This window comes from Hippocampus bargibanti, linkage group LG18, assembly GCF_051943395.1.
Source record: "Hippocampus bargibanti isolate YZ-2025 linkage group LG18, ASM5194339v1, whole genome shotgun sequence".
Lineage (NCBI taxonomy): Eukaryota > Metazoa > Chordata > Actinopteri > Syngnathiformes > Syngnathidae > Hippocampus > Hippocampus bargibanti.
Window position 1 is genome coordinate 9116861 of NC_142751.1, and position 20421 is coordinate 9137281.

A 20421-nucleotide genomic window follows, 5' to 3' on the forward strand; every position below is an offset into this window, starting at 1 on the left:
TTCCAAATTTATTTTCACAAATTCGTCTTTATTTTTTTTTTCATAAATTTGATGCTGGGAAATAAAACCACCACACAAGATGATGAATTACTACATCTTTCAAAAAGTCGATGATAGATGGGGAATATCGTATTGTGTGCCGTATCTAATATTAGGTGTGTATAGAGCCGTAGTACCACCACATGACTGGAAGCAATTAATCATGTGACCCACAAGTGGCAGATAGATTCCTGGAGGGAAATGCAAGTCCAACGCACTTGAAGAAAGACATCAAGTGAAGTGATATGTGTCCAGTTGGGTTTTTTGGGGGGGATGAAATAAAGTAGTGTATTGCACCTCCGGGGGGCTGTTAACGTGCAACTCCTGCTATGATAGACCTGGGTGGAAAAATAAAGGGGGGGGGGAGATGGTTTCTACAGATCTCTTTACTGGAGACTTGAGATACTTGTCACATCATTTTTTTTTTGCTGTGTTGGGTAAATTACTTCCATATTACAGATTAATTCCTATGATTTACTGTGATGAACTGCAGTATGAAAAACACAGAGTTGGGAGTTTTCATGTTCCACTTTGAGCGCTTACCTTCTGTTTTAGCTGCAACACGGTGGCCTTAATCTGTTGGAAATCGTCGCACGTGGCCGAGCAGGTCCCCATGTTCATGACATTGTCAGATATCTCCATGAGACGATGCAGCACTGTTTTTCAGCGTTCAGAGGACACATTTTATAAATGCGAGAACAGATCAACTAGTTTATGATACATACTTCCACAGATCATATATTTGCTCAATAAAAACAACATGGCTACAAAAAAAGCTTTCTTTTCCCCTCATTGAAGTAAAAACCAAAACACACGCCTGTTCCGACACAAACGAGTATGATTAGTGTGTAATTGACAAGTATACGTATAGGAGCAGGCAGTTGCACACTGACGGACGGACGTGTGACATCACGCCTCGCAAGCAGGCCGCCATTCATGAGTTGAGAACCCGTGTGCTGGAATTTTTCCACCGGCGTTCCGATTTATTCCTCTGGTTGGGTAATCAGAGGAACAATCATGAAAAAGGTCAGCGCACAGAGCTGGCTTTTGTTTCCACGCGCATACATTAAATGTCAGATTGACAGTGTCGGGACCACGTTGCTTTGGCTAAACCGAAGAGACACCCTCGGGAGGAAGGGCCGCCTCATTGGTGATGGAATGGGCGTGGACGTCCGTATTTTTTTTATTTCTTCTTTTTAATCTTCCGGGTCCTTTATGATGTTTTCCTCAAGAGCATCAAAAGGCAAAGCAGGGACGGGCCCGGGAGTGTAAAGGTTCAAAGTTCACGCTCGGGAGGAAAAACTGTTCTGACGCGCCATATGTAATGACTACCAGGTGCGTACAGACGAACACACGGGCACACACACAATCCCTACTGACGAGGACGTACAATGCCCTAACATAACCCCAACATTCACACATTATTGTTTGTGCCAACACAATCTATAAGTAATATATTTCTAACTCAACTTATATGGTATATAATAAATACAGAGCAGGCATCAGTCATATGAAGCTAAACATTAGTGTGTGAGCATTTTATCCAATTTGGGAACACCAAAAAGTTGCTTTTATAACTTTGCACAGTAGTGGGACTGGTTGGAATTTATCAATGTCATTTTCAGTTTTTAAATGTTGTCCCTTTTTAATGTGTCTCAGATGATGGGCAGTAGGGCCGTGCACCCCACAGACGCTGCCGAGCAAACAAGCCACTGACCTCTGTCTTCTTTGCGGCATGTTCGCCCATCTTCCTCCAGGACGAAACCTGGATAGCACTTGCATCGGAAGCTCCCAACCGTGTTGATGCAGAGTTGGGAGCATGCCGTCGAATTGGTGTCACTGCATTCATTGATGTCTGCCAGAATGACACAAAATTAGGCTGTGTAATTACATGTAGATGGGTCAAGGTTTATTTACAAAGCACATTCACGGCCAGGCGATGTGCAAAAATGTGTCTATTCCAGTGCCAGGGTTTTTGTCATTTTCACTCAAATTGCAGGACTCACAGAATATTGAGTTATAGGACTACATAAACATTCAATGCAGCGTAAGAGACCCTACACTCTCTTCTTTAATCATAAAAAAAGAGTTAATTCCTAAATTATATGGGTCTGGAGTTATCTGATCTTGAAATTGGGTCGGTTGTACAAAAGGCAAATGCTGCCCCATCGTGGGAGGGGAAAAAATGGCCAGAAGTCTGACCAGCGCTTGATCGGCAACCGCAAGAAAAACCAAAATTTAGGAAAGGCACTCCACGTCATGCTTTTCAATTCCCGAATAAATTTGGAAATGGCAGAAGATGAGAAGAAAGGAGCGTTCGTGCAGAGCACCAATGCGTTATGTGGAACTGCCGCGGCTTGGAATTGAAGCAGATCTACGTGGGACAAGAGATGTGAGAAATCTCTTTTTGTCAATGGATGCTACAGCTTCGTGTTTGCTTTCAAAACTTAGCTTGTAGCAGACCTGCACATTACACCATGAAGTCCCTGATCCACTGGTGAAAAGACACTTTGATCCTCTACTCTTTCATTTATAACTGCTTCATGCAACAAAGAGGGTGCAGAAAGTGGTTAAAATTGAAGATTGTCTGTCTTTTGTGTCACATTATTTGTTATTTTGTTTAGTTTTGTTTTTGACTTCAAGATGGCGCCGCAAGAGTGGCTGCCTCTCCAGCAGCTCCTGTATTTTGTTTTTGCTGATGTGAAATTTAAATGTCTCCACTGTGAGACAAATGAAGGCTAATCTAATCTAAATTATGTTGTTTATGAATACACATCTCGAAAAATTGACAAAATCATACACTTGCAAATTGGAAATATTTACCCAGGCAGTAGGGCTTCTCATGATTCCGGTGTCTCTCGCGGTGGTAACGGTAGCCGGGGTAACAGGTGCACACCACGCGGCCAAAGTGATCACTACACTGCTGCTCGCAGGGAGCGCCGGCGCACACGTCGTAATCTTGAAAACACAAGAGGAAAATTTAGCAACGTGAAATTCAACGTCACTACATTGTGACACAGCCAACAAACTATGCAATCATATATAAACAACGACATTAATTTGTAAATATCGCATAGCTGAGATATATTCCAGTACTCCGATCAGCCTGCCTGGTTTTTACATTACACAATACTGCCAAATTCTATTTTTGAGTTGTGCATCTTCAGTGTAGTGTTGTATTGGGCTGCTACACCCTGGAAAGCTACGAGTGCTACGAGAAGAGTTGCAGTTCGAAATTCTGAGCAAAATCAAGAGACACACAAGGACGCTGACTAACGGCTTCTGGGTGTTCCTGCAGATAACTATGGTCGCCTTTTTAATAGGCTACAAGCATATTTGATAAACTTTCTCATACATAACCGATGAGTGATAAGATTGAAAGTCTTGCCTACCTTCTGGAATGCAATGGCCCAATACGAACTTAAAGCCCCTGCAGCACTGCTTTCTGAAAAATAGCAATACGGAAGCAAAGAACGTTGACTATAATACGTCTGTTAAAGCCGCATTACAGTTGATATGTATTAATAAAACGTCAACGTGCGCAGCTGTCCGCAGCTCAGACATACAAGTTTCCCGCTGTCTTGGAGCGGTTCCCTGACATCGCTTTCTGTTCTGATCCAAAGCATTACGATTATTATTCATCACCGGCTAACAGTCAAAAAGCAAAAAGTGCTTCCAGGTGTAGCTGTTGTTTTAACAGGAAATGATACCTCCCCCACACAACTCCCCAAAAATTGAATTACCTGATGAAGTGAGCGTGGCAATACAATCTGCTCACTCAGAGATGATGACCCCTTTTTTCGTTACGTTTCATCGGCCATTGGGTGCGCTGCATCTCATTTGTGCTTGGCAGCATTCACATATGATTGATGTCATTAATTTGTGCACATCGGAGCGACATAGCATCAATCTGTTAAATATTCTAATCGCACAAGATTAAAGTGACCTCAAAGAAATATTCTAAAAATTTCACAAAGGCAATATGTGTAGCAGTGGCGGGCCATGCATGTCAACGCGAGGCCTTCAGTAGTGCTACGTCTGAATCAATCGCCAGCTGCGAGTGTGGTGTGATTTACTACACGGCCACGAGAGGGTGCTGATGGCCAGGAGATAACTTATGACTTGAAGAAACTTTAGAAATACTGTCATTAAACTGTTCAAATGTTTACTATGAACGTATGGATTCATGATAACCTCATGAAATTGCAATCTTCTTTTTCTTTCAGCTTTTCCCTTCAGGGGTCGCCATGACAAATCAGTGTCCTCCATCATTAGAGGTTTGATCCGCATGTTTGTTTTGGCCAAGCTTTTACGTTGGATGCCCTTCCTGACACAACCCTCTGTATTTATCCGGGCTTGGGACCGGCACAAGAAGACATATGTCCCTTTGTGGCTACAGAACAAGCAACTCGCTCAGTAAAAGGCACCCAAACACAAAATGGCAATCGCACAGCAACATTCAAAAAAGCAAAAACTATACTCACCACTTGCTGACAATGCTTTGCAATATTATGTTCTATTTTTGCTAGCTTCGGAGCTGCCCAACCTTAATGATGTGCATCTATTCTTGAAAAGTCCGCCTTGAAAATGGCTGCAACTGCTATTAAATCAACACAACAATATATTTGCTTATGCAGCTCACTACAGATACAGTGTGCTAGCCCTGGCCAGTATGTTCTTCACGAGCAGCTAGTAATACTATGATTGGCTAGTGAGTAGCCATTCATGTGACTAGACAATCATAGTTTGCAAAAACTGACGTTACCAGCGCCTTCCAGCAGGCCTTGGGTAGCAAACTCGAACTCTGCTTAGTTAAAGCAACAGTTTTATCAACATTGATTATTATGCTCCAATGCCTGCAGAACTGATTGTGAAGGTGTCCAGGTAGCTTAAATACGAAAACACACATCTGGAAGCAGCGCAACAGGTGAAAAGCAATGAAAGGAAGCTGAAAGACAATTTGTAATTATTTAATAAGAATTCATGGACAAAATATAATTCGCTGCGATTCTGTGATTCAGATATTTTTAGGCCGAGAGAGCAGGCCTTGCAGGCCCTGACAGCCCACCACTGACGTGCAGTCATTGTGAAATTTAAGTTATGAATGGTAGTGGTTCACTCGATTATGCAGGTGGCAGATTTTAGTGTGTTACTGGAGGTGATTCTAGAAAAAACGGATTTCTTTTCAGGAAGCCATGAGATGGAAAAAAAACTGACCAGTCAACCACATGAGGGGAAACCACAACGTTGAAAATATTATTTTGGTTCAATAATGTACTTTTTAATGCAATTGTAAGGAATATTTACCAGATTCCGTGACAAGTTCTTTGGGGGCGCATGAATGTTAAAGCGTGACCATCACGTTTGTCCTGATCCTCAACACAGACGAGTGATGAGCCACGTATCTGAGCTCAAATCGAATATCTGAGCAGTATAGCACACATAACCACTGGCAACTAATCTTGGCATGTGCTTGAATCATATTTTGATACCAGTTTTGTAAAAAGTCTGGGAATGAGGAACACTACAAGCGGACACTCTGAGAGAGTTGACACTAGAACGACTTCCTGTGTGACCCAAAGGAGAATAAGCAAACAGTCGGTGGGACGATGGCGGTAAAAACAAACATCCCTCCCGCTATCACAAGAGAAACCAGATCCATATCAGTGTTCACTTTCCCTGGACTGTGCATCTTTTATTGAATTAGCATGAAGGGAACATGATCACAGTTTGCAACACCGTCCCTTGTTGTTGCCCCTTGTGGAAAATCTTAAGCGGAGTTAGGAAACATCCAAAACAACTTGACAAGATGATCTTTTCCAACTTCATGAATGATTCTCTTTGAAAGAATTTCTTGTGAGCTGATTTTGACACATGCGGCGAATGTTTTGACCCACGTGAAGGTTTAAAACAACAAAAGTGTTGAAAGGAGACGCGGCTCGGTGTGTGCGTGCGTGTAAATTTTGCATATTGCATTTCCCGGGGCATACGGGCGGCGTCATTATGTATGTGCATGTGTTACTGGGGTGTGACGCCGCATCACATCATAGAGAAATGCTTGATGCGGTTGTTTGCCATTGCAGCCTTGAAGCGGAAATAAAAAGTGAACCACAGGAGCGGCGTTGCTATGACGTCAGAGTGCAGAGATTGGTAGTGCTGGCATATACTGTATTCCCAAACGGAATGTATTTGCTCAGATTCCAAAAAACGAATCCGTCTGTGTAGCCGGGTACCAAATGGTTGGGCGAGAACACACAACACGTTATTTTCTGAGTTCGTTTTCTGAAGTGGTTATGCCTTACCTCCTGGATTTTACATTTGTGCATTATCAAGAGTTACCCTGATTTTCATGACCTCTTCTTAACTCATTCACTGCCATTCACAAATTTATTCGGGAATTGAAAATATGGCATAGAGCGCCATTCCCGAATTTGTTCAGGTTTTGTTTTTTTTCTTGTTTGGGTGAGAATAAAGCCCTGCCATGGCCTCTGGTGATGTTTTTTTCCCTATCACAAAGGGGCAGCTTTTCCCTTTTTTCCATGTTAGCACTTTGTTTCAGCTTCAGCTGTTGTTCAAGCCCTATATAAAGCAATATGCATTTCAAGTTCATATAACTCCAGAACCATAAAATTTAGGAATCAATTCTTTTTTTCTGATGAAATAAGAGAGTCTACGGTTTATTACGCTGCAATGAATGTTAATGTAGTCCAAAAACTCAATATCCTGTGGGTCCTGGAAAATCACAAAAACCCTGACACTGGAGTGGAGACATTTTTGCACATCGTCTGGCAGTGAATGAGTTCATGTTTGAGAATATTTTAATTTGAGGGTATTTTTAAATTTTTGAATAGTACTCTGCCTGATATGAAGAAATTAAATTATTTCAAGTGAAAGGTCCACCGATATTGACAGATTGTACCAAGAATAAAAAATAACAAATAAAATGTTCCCAAAAATAGCATCACATAGTTGAAATTTAGTGTAATTCCCGAGTTAGAAGTGGAAATGGCCCAAATCCAAAATGGCAGACATGTTATCTAATGTACTTTGCGGATAGCAATATTTTCTAAATCTCTTCCGCCATTTTTCTAACGCAAGAGAGCAGCGCTCACATTTTGAGATTATTTGCATTTAACATCTACTGGCAACACAGAATATGAAAAAAAGACTTCCACATTCACCAGCTCACTTTAAAATGTGAGTCCAAGTCGATTGGTTGTATAACGTATGTCATACAACCAATCACCTCATAATGAAATCATTTCCATAAATATGATGGCTTCCATTTTCTTTCCAAACATCAGTGTTGTTTGTTATTCTGTGAATAGGATCCATTACAGTATTAAAAAGAACCTGCCTTTTAAAATATAAAACAAACTCGCCTTTGATTGACACTGTAAGAAAACGATCTGTGTCCATTCCTCACTTTTTAGACTTAGGCTATGCTGTGTTTCCTCAATGTTCACTCGTCTTGTCGAGAAGTTCATATTTATGCCAAAACCTATAAAACTGAATTCATACAACTTGTTTTATTTTATGGATTCTGTAGGTATTCCTCCTATTTAAAACCTCTATGGTACTGTCCGCACTCCATCAACACTCCCCTTTTCATCAGCCCTGTAAAACTGTCCGTTGCTACGAATGAATCTTTTTAATACCTCACATTTCAAAAAAAAAAAAAAAGCATAGCAATGATGAGGTTATACGAGCGACGCCATGTTAAAGGTTTATTTTCAAATGGAACGCAGACAAAAGAATGATGAACCGCCACATTGCATAAACCACAAAGAGTGCCTTTATGGTCACGTCATGTGTTGACGTGATAACACAAAAAACAGCGAGAATAAATTTTGGCTAGTGTGGGATATGAGCAAAGGTTTTTGTTTTCTTTCAACAGAAAAATGGCAATATATTAGATTTTTTAATATGTTGACATGACCTGGATTTCAATTCCACGACCTGCTTGACAAACAAAGACTTGAGTATAAACCCGTGAACTAGTTTGAAACCTGTTTGGTTGAGTTTGTACTGGAAAGGTTTCGTATCACGTCGGATATGAATTTACAATGCGACAATAAGATGTCTCCAAGGAGACACTAAATCAAGGACTTTCTTGGCAATGTCGGTGCAGCTCACTCCTTTCACTTTGCATTGGCGTGGGGGCACGTCATTCCATTTAAACCTGGTTAAGACGACGATGCGGGGGTTATTTAATCAAGTCGACACTATAAATGATCTGAGTAGGTCCTCGCGTGGTTGAGTAAAAACGTAAACGTGAAATGAAGTGCACTTTAAGGACGTTTATGTGATGTCATGCGTTTTACTCCTATACGACTGGTAAGAAAGATGATGTTATGGGAGATTAAATTGAGACTTTCACCATAAACTGTCTCCTTGTCATGCGCGGTGGGTACTCGTAAAATCACATGTACTCACGTCCTCCTAGCCGAATTCTAAAGAAGCTTAAACTCAAGGAAGAGACTCTGCTGAGTGTGAGTGTTTTCGGCAACATGAATATGCCAGCACTGTTTTTGATTTGGGAGGAATGTCGGTGTGGGGTCTTAATATTGACCCTGGTGAAGCCCTGGTTGTGAAAGGGCTTTTTTAGGTAAATTATGTTATTTAGTTTTTGTTTTTTTTTTAGTTTTTGTTTTTGTGTTACTTCCGGGTTGAACGCTGGCGCGTGTGGTTACCGCTGCTCACCCGCAGAAAAAAAAAATCCTTTCACTGTAAAGTGTCCTTGAGAGTTTTGAAAGGTGCTTATAAATGAAATGTATTATTATTATTATTATTATTATTATTATTAGACTGTCATCGCTGGACAGCTCTGGCGCGACTGTGCTTTTTGCACCTGTAATGGGCAGAATTTTCACAGTCCCGCCATGTTCAGCAGAAAGGTCGGTGCTGTTGGACAGTCTATGGCTGGATGGATGCATGGCTTGAGGAGCCCGCGATGAGAAGAAAGGAGGGTCAGCGCAGAGCGCCGATGCATATGTGGAACTGTCGCGGCTTGGAATTGAAGCGGATTTACGTGGGACAGATGTGAGAATCTCTTTCGTCAATGGATGCTACAGCTTCGTGTTTGCTTTCAACATTTAGCTTGTAGCAGACGTGCACATTTCACCATGACATCCCTGATCCACTGGTGAAAAGGATGCTTTGATCCTCTCCTCTTTCATCTAGAACTGCGTAATACAACAAATAGGATGTGGAAAAGTGCTTAAGATTGAATGACTGTGTCTTTTTGTTGTTACATTATTTAGTTTTTTTTGTTCTTTTGACTTCAAGGTGGTGCCACGAGAGTGGCTGCCTTTACAGCACCTCCTGTATTTTCATTTTCTACTTCTTCCCTTCCTTTCTTCTTCCTTCCATAACTTTGCTGCTGTGAAATATAAATCTCTCCATTGCGAGACTATTAAAGGCTAATCCAATCACATCCAAGTTTCGACCTGATACACAAAGCACACCATAGAACAAACGGTTGATAGAGGTAGAAAAATACAAAAGTAATCTAAGTCCATTGTAGGAATGTCCAGTACACAATTTAAAAAAAAAAAGAAAAGAAAAACAGAGGTCAGCGGTTCATCTAAAAATACCACAGGAGCTATTTTCCCTGCTCTTACTGTAAAATTCCTCCGACGTGCCTTCAGCCGTGTCCTCATCACTGGAATTATTAGATTGCAGGCAACCTTTGAGATGCCAAAAAGAAAAAAGGTAAAACAATGTTGAAGGACGGTGTTTTTCCACCAGATGATATCTTTCTGCTGAGAGGAAGGCAGCTGGAGAACTTTAGATGACTAAAAGCGTATTTCGCAAACTTGATGACACCACACAATTTCGAAGGTTTTGCAAGCGGCAAGACCCTCTGCAACCTAATTGACCTTTGATCGGAGCTATCAATCAAAGTCAAAACAGCTTCTCGCTTTGTTTTGCAGAAATGACCATTGATAGTTCTAAGAGCTGCCGAAACGCTGCTTCCGCTGGACTATTTGGACCCAAAAAGATGACCTTTCACTTAAATCCTGCAACCGTATGGTGTTGGATATCCAAAATCACTTGGGGTTCTGAATTTGTCCTAAACCGCATTCTTTTAAGAACCATTCTTTTACGAGCCATGGTGCATAATTTCTGGATGGGGGAGAGAGGAAAAAAAATACAAAAATATTACTTACTGAAAAAAAGAGAGAATTTACACATAGTGGATTAGTAATTGTCGCATTTTCCGGGTTATATGAGGCACCTTCAATGAATGAATTTTCCATACTAACTCATTCCCTGCCATTCCCGAAATTATTTGTGAATTAAAAAGCATGATGTGGAGCGCCAATCCCGAATTTGTTCGGGTTTTGGTTTTTCTTGCGAGGCGGTGGCGATAAAGTGCCGGTCAGACCACTTCCAATGTTTTTCCCTTCCATTAGGGGGCAGCATTTGCCTTTTGTCCATGTTAGCGCTTTGTTACAGCTTGAGCTGTTCTTAAAGTGCTATATAAATCAACATGTATGTATTGTATTTTGTACAGCCGCCACCATTTCAAGCTCCAATAACCCCAGACCCACATAATTTAGGAATTAACAGTTTTTTTTCTGATGAAAGAAGAGTCTAAGGTTTCTAACGCTGTATTGAATGTTTATGTAGTCCTAAAACTCAATATTCTGTGGGTCCTGCAACGTGAGTGAAAATGACAAAAACCCTGGCACGGGAGTGGACACATTTCTGCACATCGTCTGGCAGTGAATAAGTTAAGATGCAGTGCATTATAAGGCGCGACTTCAACAAATGACATAAAACATTTTCCACACATAAAGCGCACTGGATTATAAAGTGCATGGTTATTATTTGAAAAAAATGGAAGACTTTTAGGTTTGAGTATCAAGGAACTCCAGGGTTAGTTAGACTTCAATGAAACAATTGGAAAGCCACATTGTGACGGAGTGCAAGGCAATCTGCAAGTACAGTGGGGCCTTGGTTTATGAACACCTTGCCTTACGAACTTTTCGCTTTACGAACGTTACATTTATGAAAATTAAACCTTGGCATACGCACTATTTTCGCGATACACACCCCCCACAACGGCTGGCGGAGTAATCTTTGGCGGAAGAACACAAAAGGACACGACCGAACAGCGTCCCAGCCGGCCTACCTTTCCACACCCCCTTTCTATGAGTGCACACGTCTATCGTCTCCAACGATAATTTTGCATTTATGGGACCGAAAAAGACCGCACCACATGCTCGTGTTCAACCCTCGACGTCATATTTTCAATTCCGGGATATATTTGTGAATGGCAGTGAATGAGTTAATCAGGCAATGGGGTTTATTCTAAAATTAAATCTGTCTAACAATTTACAATTGTTGCCATTTTTTTCTAAACAAAGCAGGCGGTATAATTCCACTGTCACGCTCAGAATTGTCTAGATTATAAGCATTTAAGGAAACCACAGCGAGGAATGTTACATGGCGGTCACTCGTGATCACGCAGGGCAATGGAGCAACAAACCGCATGTTTGCCGTTGCACGATGTCCACATCTGTCAGTGAGGAATGCTCTTTAACACTAACATGTCCTCCTTTTTTGTGCTACGTCTTGCACTCCCCTCGGCATCTGCCTCACTTTCGCAAACACAAGTCTGGATTTTCGATTGCCATCCATCCCCAGCGGGAGCAGAAATAAATACAAATGTAGCATGCCTCAGTCTCCCACTCACAGATGAATTACAATATTATTCAAGTAATCAGAGAGATAATTGCGCATCGGCATCAATGCCGCAGTGCTGTAATGAAACGGGGGAAAAAAAAGACTGAATCATGTGAGACGAAAAGATGAATTATATTGCACATCCTAAATCTACAAGAAAACGTCTTACAAGATTAAAATGTGTCTTTTTTTTTAATCTTATTTTGAATCATTTATTTTTACAAGTCTCAAATTATCAGTGTTATGAAAAGAAGTCACGGTCCTCGGAAACAAGGATCAGTGTAAAAAAAATGAGTTGCCATTTGATGAGAATAGGTTTGACAAGAATTAGCGTAGACTTGTGACAGGGAAATGTTATCAGAAGAAGTACAAATCACCATGCTGCCACAATCATTCCGTCATCGTCAAGACTAATGTTTTGATAGTCTGATTTTTATGAGGAAAAGGTGTCACAGAAATGTCAGAGTAGTACTACGCATTACGAGAAATAGCCCCGAATGATGTTTTTTCTGTAGACGCACCGTTGTGAAAGCCAATTCTGCTCTGACGAAGACACTATGAACTTCATCTTTTCTCCCCCCCCCCCATTTTGAAATGATGCCAAACTTGCAACATTCTTTTTGTTTTACTCATTCTTTCCTCCTGGCTTGCAATTATTACTACAAATGTTAGGGGTAACTGTCTGTGTGGAAAAATGATGACAGCAAATCATATAGAAACCTCAGAAATATAAAATTCGATACGTATGTACAATTTTAAAAAGCTGCAATATAGTCAGACCAGTAAAAGTGAATTGCATCGTGGCGTGCGATGACTAGGGAGGAGTTGCGATTTGCAAAGAATTAAAATAAAAAAAATCACAAGAATAGTCAAGGTCGTATTTTTACACGAAAGTCATAAAACATCAAAATGGCGTACATAGAAAGTTATTTTAACAACTGTTGTGGCATGACAAAAAAAGTCAAAGATTTTACTATAGTTGGCTTCCCACTTCTCTTCAAGCATCCCAAGAAAAAAAGCTATAATTTTGCAAAGAAGCAGAAGCGATGTTTTATGGTTTACAGAAAAGAAATATTGATCGTCGCAATTAAAGGCCACAGAATGGAAGCATAAATCTAATTTCTCATGTTATGTTCCGCTTATCTTAATTAATCACATCATAAAAACCCACCAACAAATTGTGTTGTTCTTGCTGATTAATTGTGATGATTCTAATTAATCATCATGTACGTGTTTTAAGGGGGAGCGGGGATCGTTAGCCGGCTGGACGGCTTTATCATCCTTCTTTCCTTGTGGTCCGCCGTTCAAATCTTTTCATCTTTCAACTCTGCAGGAGCTGTCATTTTCACAAAACTTTGCGCGAGTTCACCAGACAGGCTTTCCATGCGCTCGCCACGATAGAAAACATGTTTACATCCTTTAGACACGTGTGTACATGTTTCTGTGTTTAATACAGATTAGAGGCATTTGTTCAAATTCAAAAGTGGTCCAGACTCATTCCACTTAAAATTGTGTTCATTAGTAATAGTAATGCAAGAAAGCATTTATTGAGGTCAGCAAGTGGAATACAAGACTAAATTGAATTTTAACTCATTCACTGCCAGACAATGTGCAAAAATGTGTCCACTCCAGTGCCAGGGTTTTTGTCATTATCAATCAAATTGCCGGACCAATAGAATATAGAGTTTTATTACTACTGAACATGAAACATTCAGTACAGCGCTGGAAACTTTAGTCTCTTCTTTCATCAGAAAAAAAGTTAATTCCTAAATTATATGGGTGTGGAGTTATATGAGCTTGAATTGAGGGCGGCTGTCCAAACTACTATGCAATACATACATATTAGTTCATATAGCGCATTGGTAACAATAGCTGAAGCTGGAACAAAGCGCTATATGGACAAAAGAGAAATGCCGCCTTTTGGGGAAGGGAAAAAAGTTGCCAGATGTCTGACCAGCGCTTTATCGGCACCCCAGCAAAACAAAAACAAAACCCGAACAAATTCAGGAATGGCGCTCTACATCATATTTTCAATTCCTGAATACATTCGGGAATGGCCGGGAATGAGTTAAGACTACTGCACTGTGGTAATATTTGTATTTTTTTAGACTGTTACAACATGCCCTTACTATTTGTCTTTTTTTTTAACCGCCGTTAAACTTTTGGTGATAATTTTACAAGGAAAAGGGGCCATGTTTGGATATGAAAATGTAAAAAGTTGCAAATAGTCCCATTTTATAATAACCACACTATTGATGGGAGAAGTCAATATTTTTCCAGAAATTGCGCTGCACTTTTAAGATAATAAAGTCTTCATATGCAATGACACAATGAAGTTTTACAATGTTTGATCGTAATACATTGTGGAGGTTTATTGCAACTGAATTGTCATGAGTGGTTGTTTTGTTCAGGCAGGCTACGTTTCAATGTTACGGTGGCGAGGAAGGCTGCCAACCGGTAGACGTAAATGATTTTCAGGCATCTCAGATTGGCACGATTGCTGTGTCTCCATCTGCTCAAACAGATGTTGAGAAACAACCTGGATTCCCTCCATCATCCTTTCTTAAATACAATAGTAGAACAAAAAAACATGTTTTTACAATTCATGATGTTGTTGTTAAACATATCTGAATAATACTTCCAGATGTGTTTTTTGACAATTTAATCTATTTTTTCTTTTCCCATGTAGCTGTAGATGACTGATTCTAAATTGTAGCTTGAGCTAATTTGCGATAATAACCACCCAACAAGAATTTTAATAAATTGATTTGACATCACACGAGGTTAAAAAACGTTCATGAGACAACAGCTTGCATGCGTTCACTACATTTGAAGAGGGGGGCAGACCACGCAAGGAAAAAAAATAAAATAAAAATCTCCATAACAGCAGCATTCTATTTAAAAAAAAAATACTGCAACCACTGCACATGCCTCACATTATGTTCTAGTTGTAAAGTGGAAAGAGTCTTTTAAGGGGAAGTCTTTTTACGGGCTGGGCTAAGCCAACATTGCGCACGTAATAAATCAGCTCAATCATCCTTTAGGCACACCCCACTGGAGAAGAGTCCTAGACAAATGTTATAAATGTGTTTTTTTTTTTTTGTTCCCGCCAGTGTGAGTGTGGATGATGAAATTCGATAATTATAACAGCGGGTACATGGCCCTCCCGAATGCTATGCTAACCGTATAGCATTACGTTTAGCTTCAGAATAGAAAATGGCATGACACAATGGCAAGAGAAAATTGGCATCAAAAATACATTTTGGGTCACAAAAATTGCTGTTGACCGGTATAATTGTAGTTTCACGACAAAAATGGCAAGAAACAGGAAAACTTGTTACGGTGCTAATCTTTCGAAGAATTAACTCATTTGCTGCCATCCCCAAATTAATTCGGGAATTGCAAAGTGTGACGCGGAGCACCAATCCTGAATTCGTTTGGGTTTTGGTTGTACTTGCTTGGGTTCCAATAAAGCACTGGTCATCAACTGGCAATATCTTTCCCTTCCACGAGGGGAGGCATTTCCCTTTTGTCCATGTTAATGCTTTGTTACAGCTTCAGCTGTTGTTAAATTGATATATAAATCAATAGATGTATTGTATTGTATTTTGTACAGCCACCCTCATTTCATGCTCAGATGCCTCCAGACCCATATAACTAGGGAATTAAGTCTTTTTTTTCCGATGAAAGAAGAGAGTCTAAGATTTCTTATGTTGTATTGAATGTTTATGGGGTCCTAAAACTCAATATTCTGTGGGTCTTGCAATTTGAGTGAAAATGACAAAACCCCTGCCACTGGAGTGGACACATTTTTGCACATTGTCTGGCAATGAATGAGTTAAATTGCACCTGTACCACAAAGTACTGACATCTTCCAAGATACAAGCTTCCCTGGGCCTTAGATTTGTTGGGATTTTGATTCTAAACAATTTCAGAAATAATGTAAATTGGCTGTCATGAACCCTTTACGGGCAATGCAATAATAATTGCTATGCATATTATCAAGCTTGAAAGTGAATTAACTCCCAAAGACCGAGAAATTTGCTGTTGACTATCTACAATAACATTTACTGTGGTTTGAAAGCAGATAACTATGTCCTCTAGTAACAATAAAACTTTTACGACCACCATAAAAATGACTATATCAACAAGCAAAAAAATGTATCATCATCAATACTTAATATTCTCTGTGTGGCAAAGTATCAACACTAAGCGCCAAAATGGCACAGAACGTTCACACTATTCACGCTAAAAATGCGTTTGCGCAAAAGCATTGCTGGCACTTCAGTCTCTATTCAACCCAGGAGCCAGAGAAAATACCAAGATAGTAACACTCACTTCTGTCAACAACAGAAAGCAAATGCCAACATGATGGGAGGTCGGCTGTGGCCCTTTGATGAACGATAATTCGTAACATTGCTGAAATTCAGCAGCCAAGATGACAAATCTGATATTAAATCATTGGCTCACTCCTACTTGGATTTCAGCATCTTTGAAAAATGTTAATAATAATAATAATAACAATAATAATAATAATACATTTCAAGTGCGTTTAAAAACTCTCAAGGTCACTTTACAGTCACAGGAGTTTTTCCTGTGGGTCAGCAGCAGCAGCCACACGCATTCATATGTAACAGAACAGCTAGATGTGTTTTTAATCATTGTCAATTGTTCTGAGATAGACAGATGTATGTCAAGAACACTTTTGGGTAAACTGTGAAATGTCTGACAAGTTTGCCCGTTTATTTATTTTTTGTGCTACATAAAATTTTTGTGCATTACATAAAAAAATGTGTTTCTCAAATTGGAGTGGCATCCATCGCCATTCACTTTAGATCAGGGGTCTCAAACTCAATTGACCCGAGGGCCGCTGGAGGCAGAGTCTGGGTGAGGCTGGGTGAGAACATTTCAATGTTCTCAAAATCTTTATTTTTAACACATAAAAAATGAATTAAATGAATAAATGGAAAAATGAATAAAAAATAAATTAACCAGTCATAAATAAAATAATTATAATGATCATAAGGCAGATACAGACGACTGAAAAAAAAAAAACCACAGGAAAACTAATTATTTTAATAAAGTTTCAAATGTCTGTATTCACAGTTCTTTAACCTTTAACTTTCTTTACATAAACAAAATATTGAACATGAACTGTCCTAAACATGGCTTCTCTTGCCTACTTGTTCAGCTCCACACACGTTTCATTCATATCAATCATGCGGGCCGCACTAACATTAATCTTTCATATCAAGGCGGGCCGCAAAATATTCTCTCGGGGGCCGCAGTTGGCCCGCGGGCCGCAAGTTTGAGACCACTGCTTGAGATCAACAATGCACAAAATAAAACAGTGTAATTGTATGTTACTGACATGAGTGATTTGCTACCGTGACCTGGCTATGGCTAATTTGATTTTGATCTGATTGTTCCAACTTAGTTTTCAAAAATTCCCAATGTGATAGACGAATGCAACCATGACGAGCATGTTTCGCAATCCTACAAGAACATATTTTGCGGCGACTCAAGTAAAAAAAAAATGCTTAGATTTGAGCATTGTCAATGAAAATGACGTCACTGCTTTCATCTGAGCAGGATTATGTAAAATTTGTCGCATTATTAGCAGGTTTATTGATGGTTTGGTTCTGATAAACAGTTTGATGACTGTAACCGTGGCAACCACATTTCCCAAGAAACATATTAAAGATATTTGCTGCACTTCAAACCTGAACCGAAGAAAAATACTAAACGATTAAGAAGAAATTATGAGATTAACTCATTCACTGCTGTTCACAAATGTATTTGGGAATTGAAAATATGACAATTCCCGAATTTGTTCAGGTTTTGTTTTTGTTTGGGTGCAGATAAAGCGCTGGCGATGGCCTTTGGCGATGTTGTTTCCCTTCCACAAGGGGGCAGAATTTCTGTTTTTTCCATGTTGATGCTTCAGCTGTTGTTAAAGCGCTATATAAACCAATATGTATGTATTGCATTGTATTTGGGACATCATTTCAAGCTCACATAACTCCAGACCCATATAACTGAGTAATTAACTCTTTTTTTCCCCATGAAAGAGGAGAGTCTAAGATTTCTTGCGCTGCATTGAATGTATATGTCGTCCAAAAACTCAATCTTACGTGGGTCTTGGAATTCAGATTTTTTTCCGGAAATTTCAAAGCTTTAAATTATAATGCATGGTAAAATCCATATTGTACAAAGTTGTAATGGTCAAACAATCTCAAAAACCAAATGTACTGTCTAATAATAACCCGACATGTTTACATTTAGCGTCAAAAGTAAGTTTTGGGACACATTAAGCCTCCTCTGATAATTTGCTGCAAATTAGTGAGATTAAAGTCAAGAATGGACTCACCTGTAACATGTTGCAACTTCCCCAGTGGATTTGAGGCAGGAGTACTTGGTGGTGGAGATGTTATCTGAGCATTCTTCACTGTCCCTGTCAAAATATTTGAAGTCGTAACTATAACATACTAAGAAAGTTAACACACCCGCCGAACGTTACCCGAAGCGGGCGTCCTCCTGCCGGTGTGACAGCGGCGAGGCTCCAGAGAGGAGCAGCAACCATGTGACGGCAGCGAGCAGGTCGCGAGCTTGTCTGGGAATCATGACGCTCCAGTCACCGCGCCAACCGCTCGCGGAATGAACGCGGTGTGGCTGTGCGGGGGGTGTGCGTGGATAGAACCTGTCACACAGACAGCCGCAGAGCCTCCCCCTCGACATGCTCACATTGTTGGTCAATTGAGCTCGAAGCTCCACGGTGGCGTTTTGCGTGGATTAGTTTTCATTATTTGACTTTAATACCGCATTTGTTTTGGCTTCAAGTGAAAGTGCAGCGAACTTCAGGAACTCTGCTGACACCTAGCGGTTATCGTTGGAAGGTCAACAACAGAACAACGCGATCAAATGGGAGAGCACGATATTATTTTAGAAAAGAGAAAATATTTTAACGGCAAAAACTTAGCAAACTACAGTTTGTTAGATTTTGTGGAATTGGTCAATGGAGGGGTAGTCGTTTTAAAACACTCTCCAAGTAGATTTTTATCTGGACAGTCAGGTTTTTCTGCAGATTCAAATACAGGACAAGTACCGGTAGTTTACATTTTTTAGATAAATATTGAGCTCATATTCTACACAGACATTTGTGGACAGTGAACTTGGTCAATGAAAAAAAGTTTGCGAAATCTGCAGGTTATGTGCTGTTTGTGTGTAAAATTAAAGGACAACCTACTACACAACTACTACAACTATTTTCAAGGCTCACCTCAAAACCCACTTGTTTAAAATGTTTTCAATGTATAGTTCTATCTGCTATTTTATTATGTATCATTTTACTTATGGTTTTATTGTTATGTGCTTTGTTTTATTGTTTTTATTGTAAAGTGTCCTTGGGTGTTTTGAAAGGCGCTTGAAATAAAATGTATTATTATTAACCGACGTCTCGGGACAAGTTGTGTCCATAATTTGTGAAATCACATCAAATGACTTCTACTGAGCGTATTTTACAAAGATTCCACCGCATATAGCTATATTTTACGTTTTAAGACTCACGCTGAATATTAAGGAAGTCTTGTTTTTGAGTTGGTGACGAGTCCTCACCCTGCGTCACTGAAGGAACGCCCCTGACTGAGAAAGGACATACCTTGCATCACCTCAATGCATTTTGTGGTACTTTGTTTTCGTCTGAAAACTTCGTGTTGATCTGTGTTGATGGTGAAATTAGAAGGTAAACACATAAATAACGCAATGGTGAATTGTTGTATGTTAAACCGAGACAACTCTTTGATATTCGTTGAAAAAAATTCCAAGCTGAAGAATAAAACTATTTCCAACGGAGCTCTGGTGCCATCTTCTGCATTTTATGTGACGCTACACATCAGACGCTACACATCCCTCAAAATGACCCAGAAAATCTTCTTTAATCGATTGCAAACATGTATACTTTCCTCTTCAGAACTATTTGAATCATATTCATAACTGGATGAGTAACAAGAAAGCACATTCTCAGAATCTGAAGCCATTGTTTTGATTCTCGAGCAAGGCAAGACGCCTTCGCACGACGTCACGAACTGGGGGCGGGACTTTCTGAAAATGCCCAATTTTTTTCTGATTTTGGACACTAAGTCATTTTTATTGGTGTTTTGCATTTGACTAAAAATATCAGCCTGCATGTTTTGGGTATTTTAGATGTAATAAAAGTTTTTCTGATGTCAGTTAGGAAACAAAAAAAGTGATGTCAGTTGTCCTTTAAATTTTACTTCGCTGTTGTTTTGTCAACATGACATCCATATGGTAGAAAAATTTGTGATCATCTATAAATCCCTGCTAAATGTCAAAACGCTGCAGGACTGACTTTACCTATTTTTTCAAGCTCAAACACAACGAAATAAACACAAAATCTGGGTGACCAAACTGCGGTTCCAAGCTCGAGTGCCGTCAGTGGCCAGGTAGACCTATGTGTGTCATTACCTGGCAGCCTGCGGCCTGTAAGGATATCTGCGTGAAACCAGAGGTGCATGGTATCGCTTTACAGATGCGACCCGAAAGCCTCTTGAGTCATTTATTTTTGTTGCTTAGCTGAGTTGCAAGTTGACTCAACATTACAACTAAGATTTAAGCTTTTCTTGACTTGAAATCAGCCATTTTGCAGCTGCTTCTGAGAAGCTGATTGAC

General features: G+C 39.8%; 1 protein-coding gene across 2 annotated transcripts in view; it reads right to left on the reverse strand.

Annotated features, from left to right (window-relative positions):
* The window catches only part of ccbe1 (collagen and calcium binding EGF domains 1), a 35283-nt gene that overhangs the window by 11371 nt on the left and 3491 nt on the right, over positions 1-20421 (reverse strand). The window contains exons 1-7 of one of the 2 annotated variants that reach the window (XM_089021028.1): positions 19183-19292; positions 18254-18975; positions 18104-18187; positions 3432-3484; positions 2863-2997; positions 1757-1894; positions 583-695 (exon numbers count right to left, since the gene is read on the reverse strand). In XM_089021028.1, coding sequence (XP_088877154.1) covers positions 583-695; positions 1757-1894; positions 2863-2997; positions 3432-3484; positions 18104-18187; positions 18254-18471 — 741 coding nt within the window. In that variant the 5' untranslated portion in view covers positions 18472-18975; positions 19183-19292. Of the gene's footprint in view, positions 1-582; positions 696-1756; positions 1895-2862; positions 2998-3431; positions 3485-18103; positions 18188-18253; positions 18976-19182; positions 19293-20421 lie in introns of those variants that run through there. The other variant, XM_089021029.1, reaches the window with a different exon arrangement.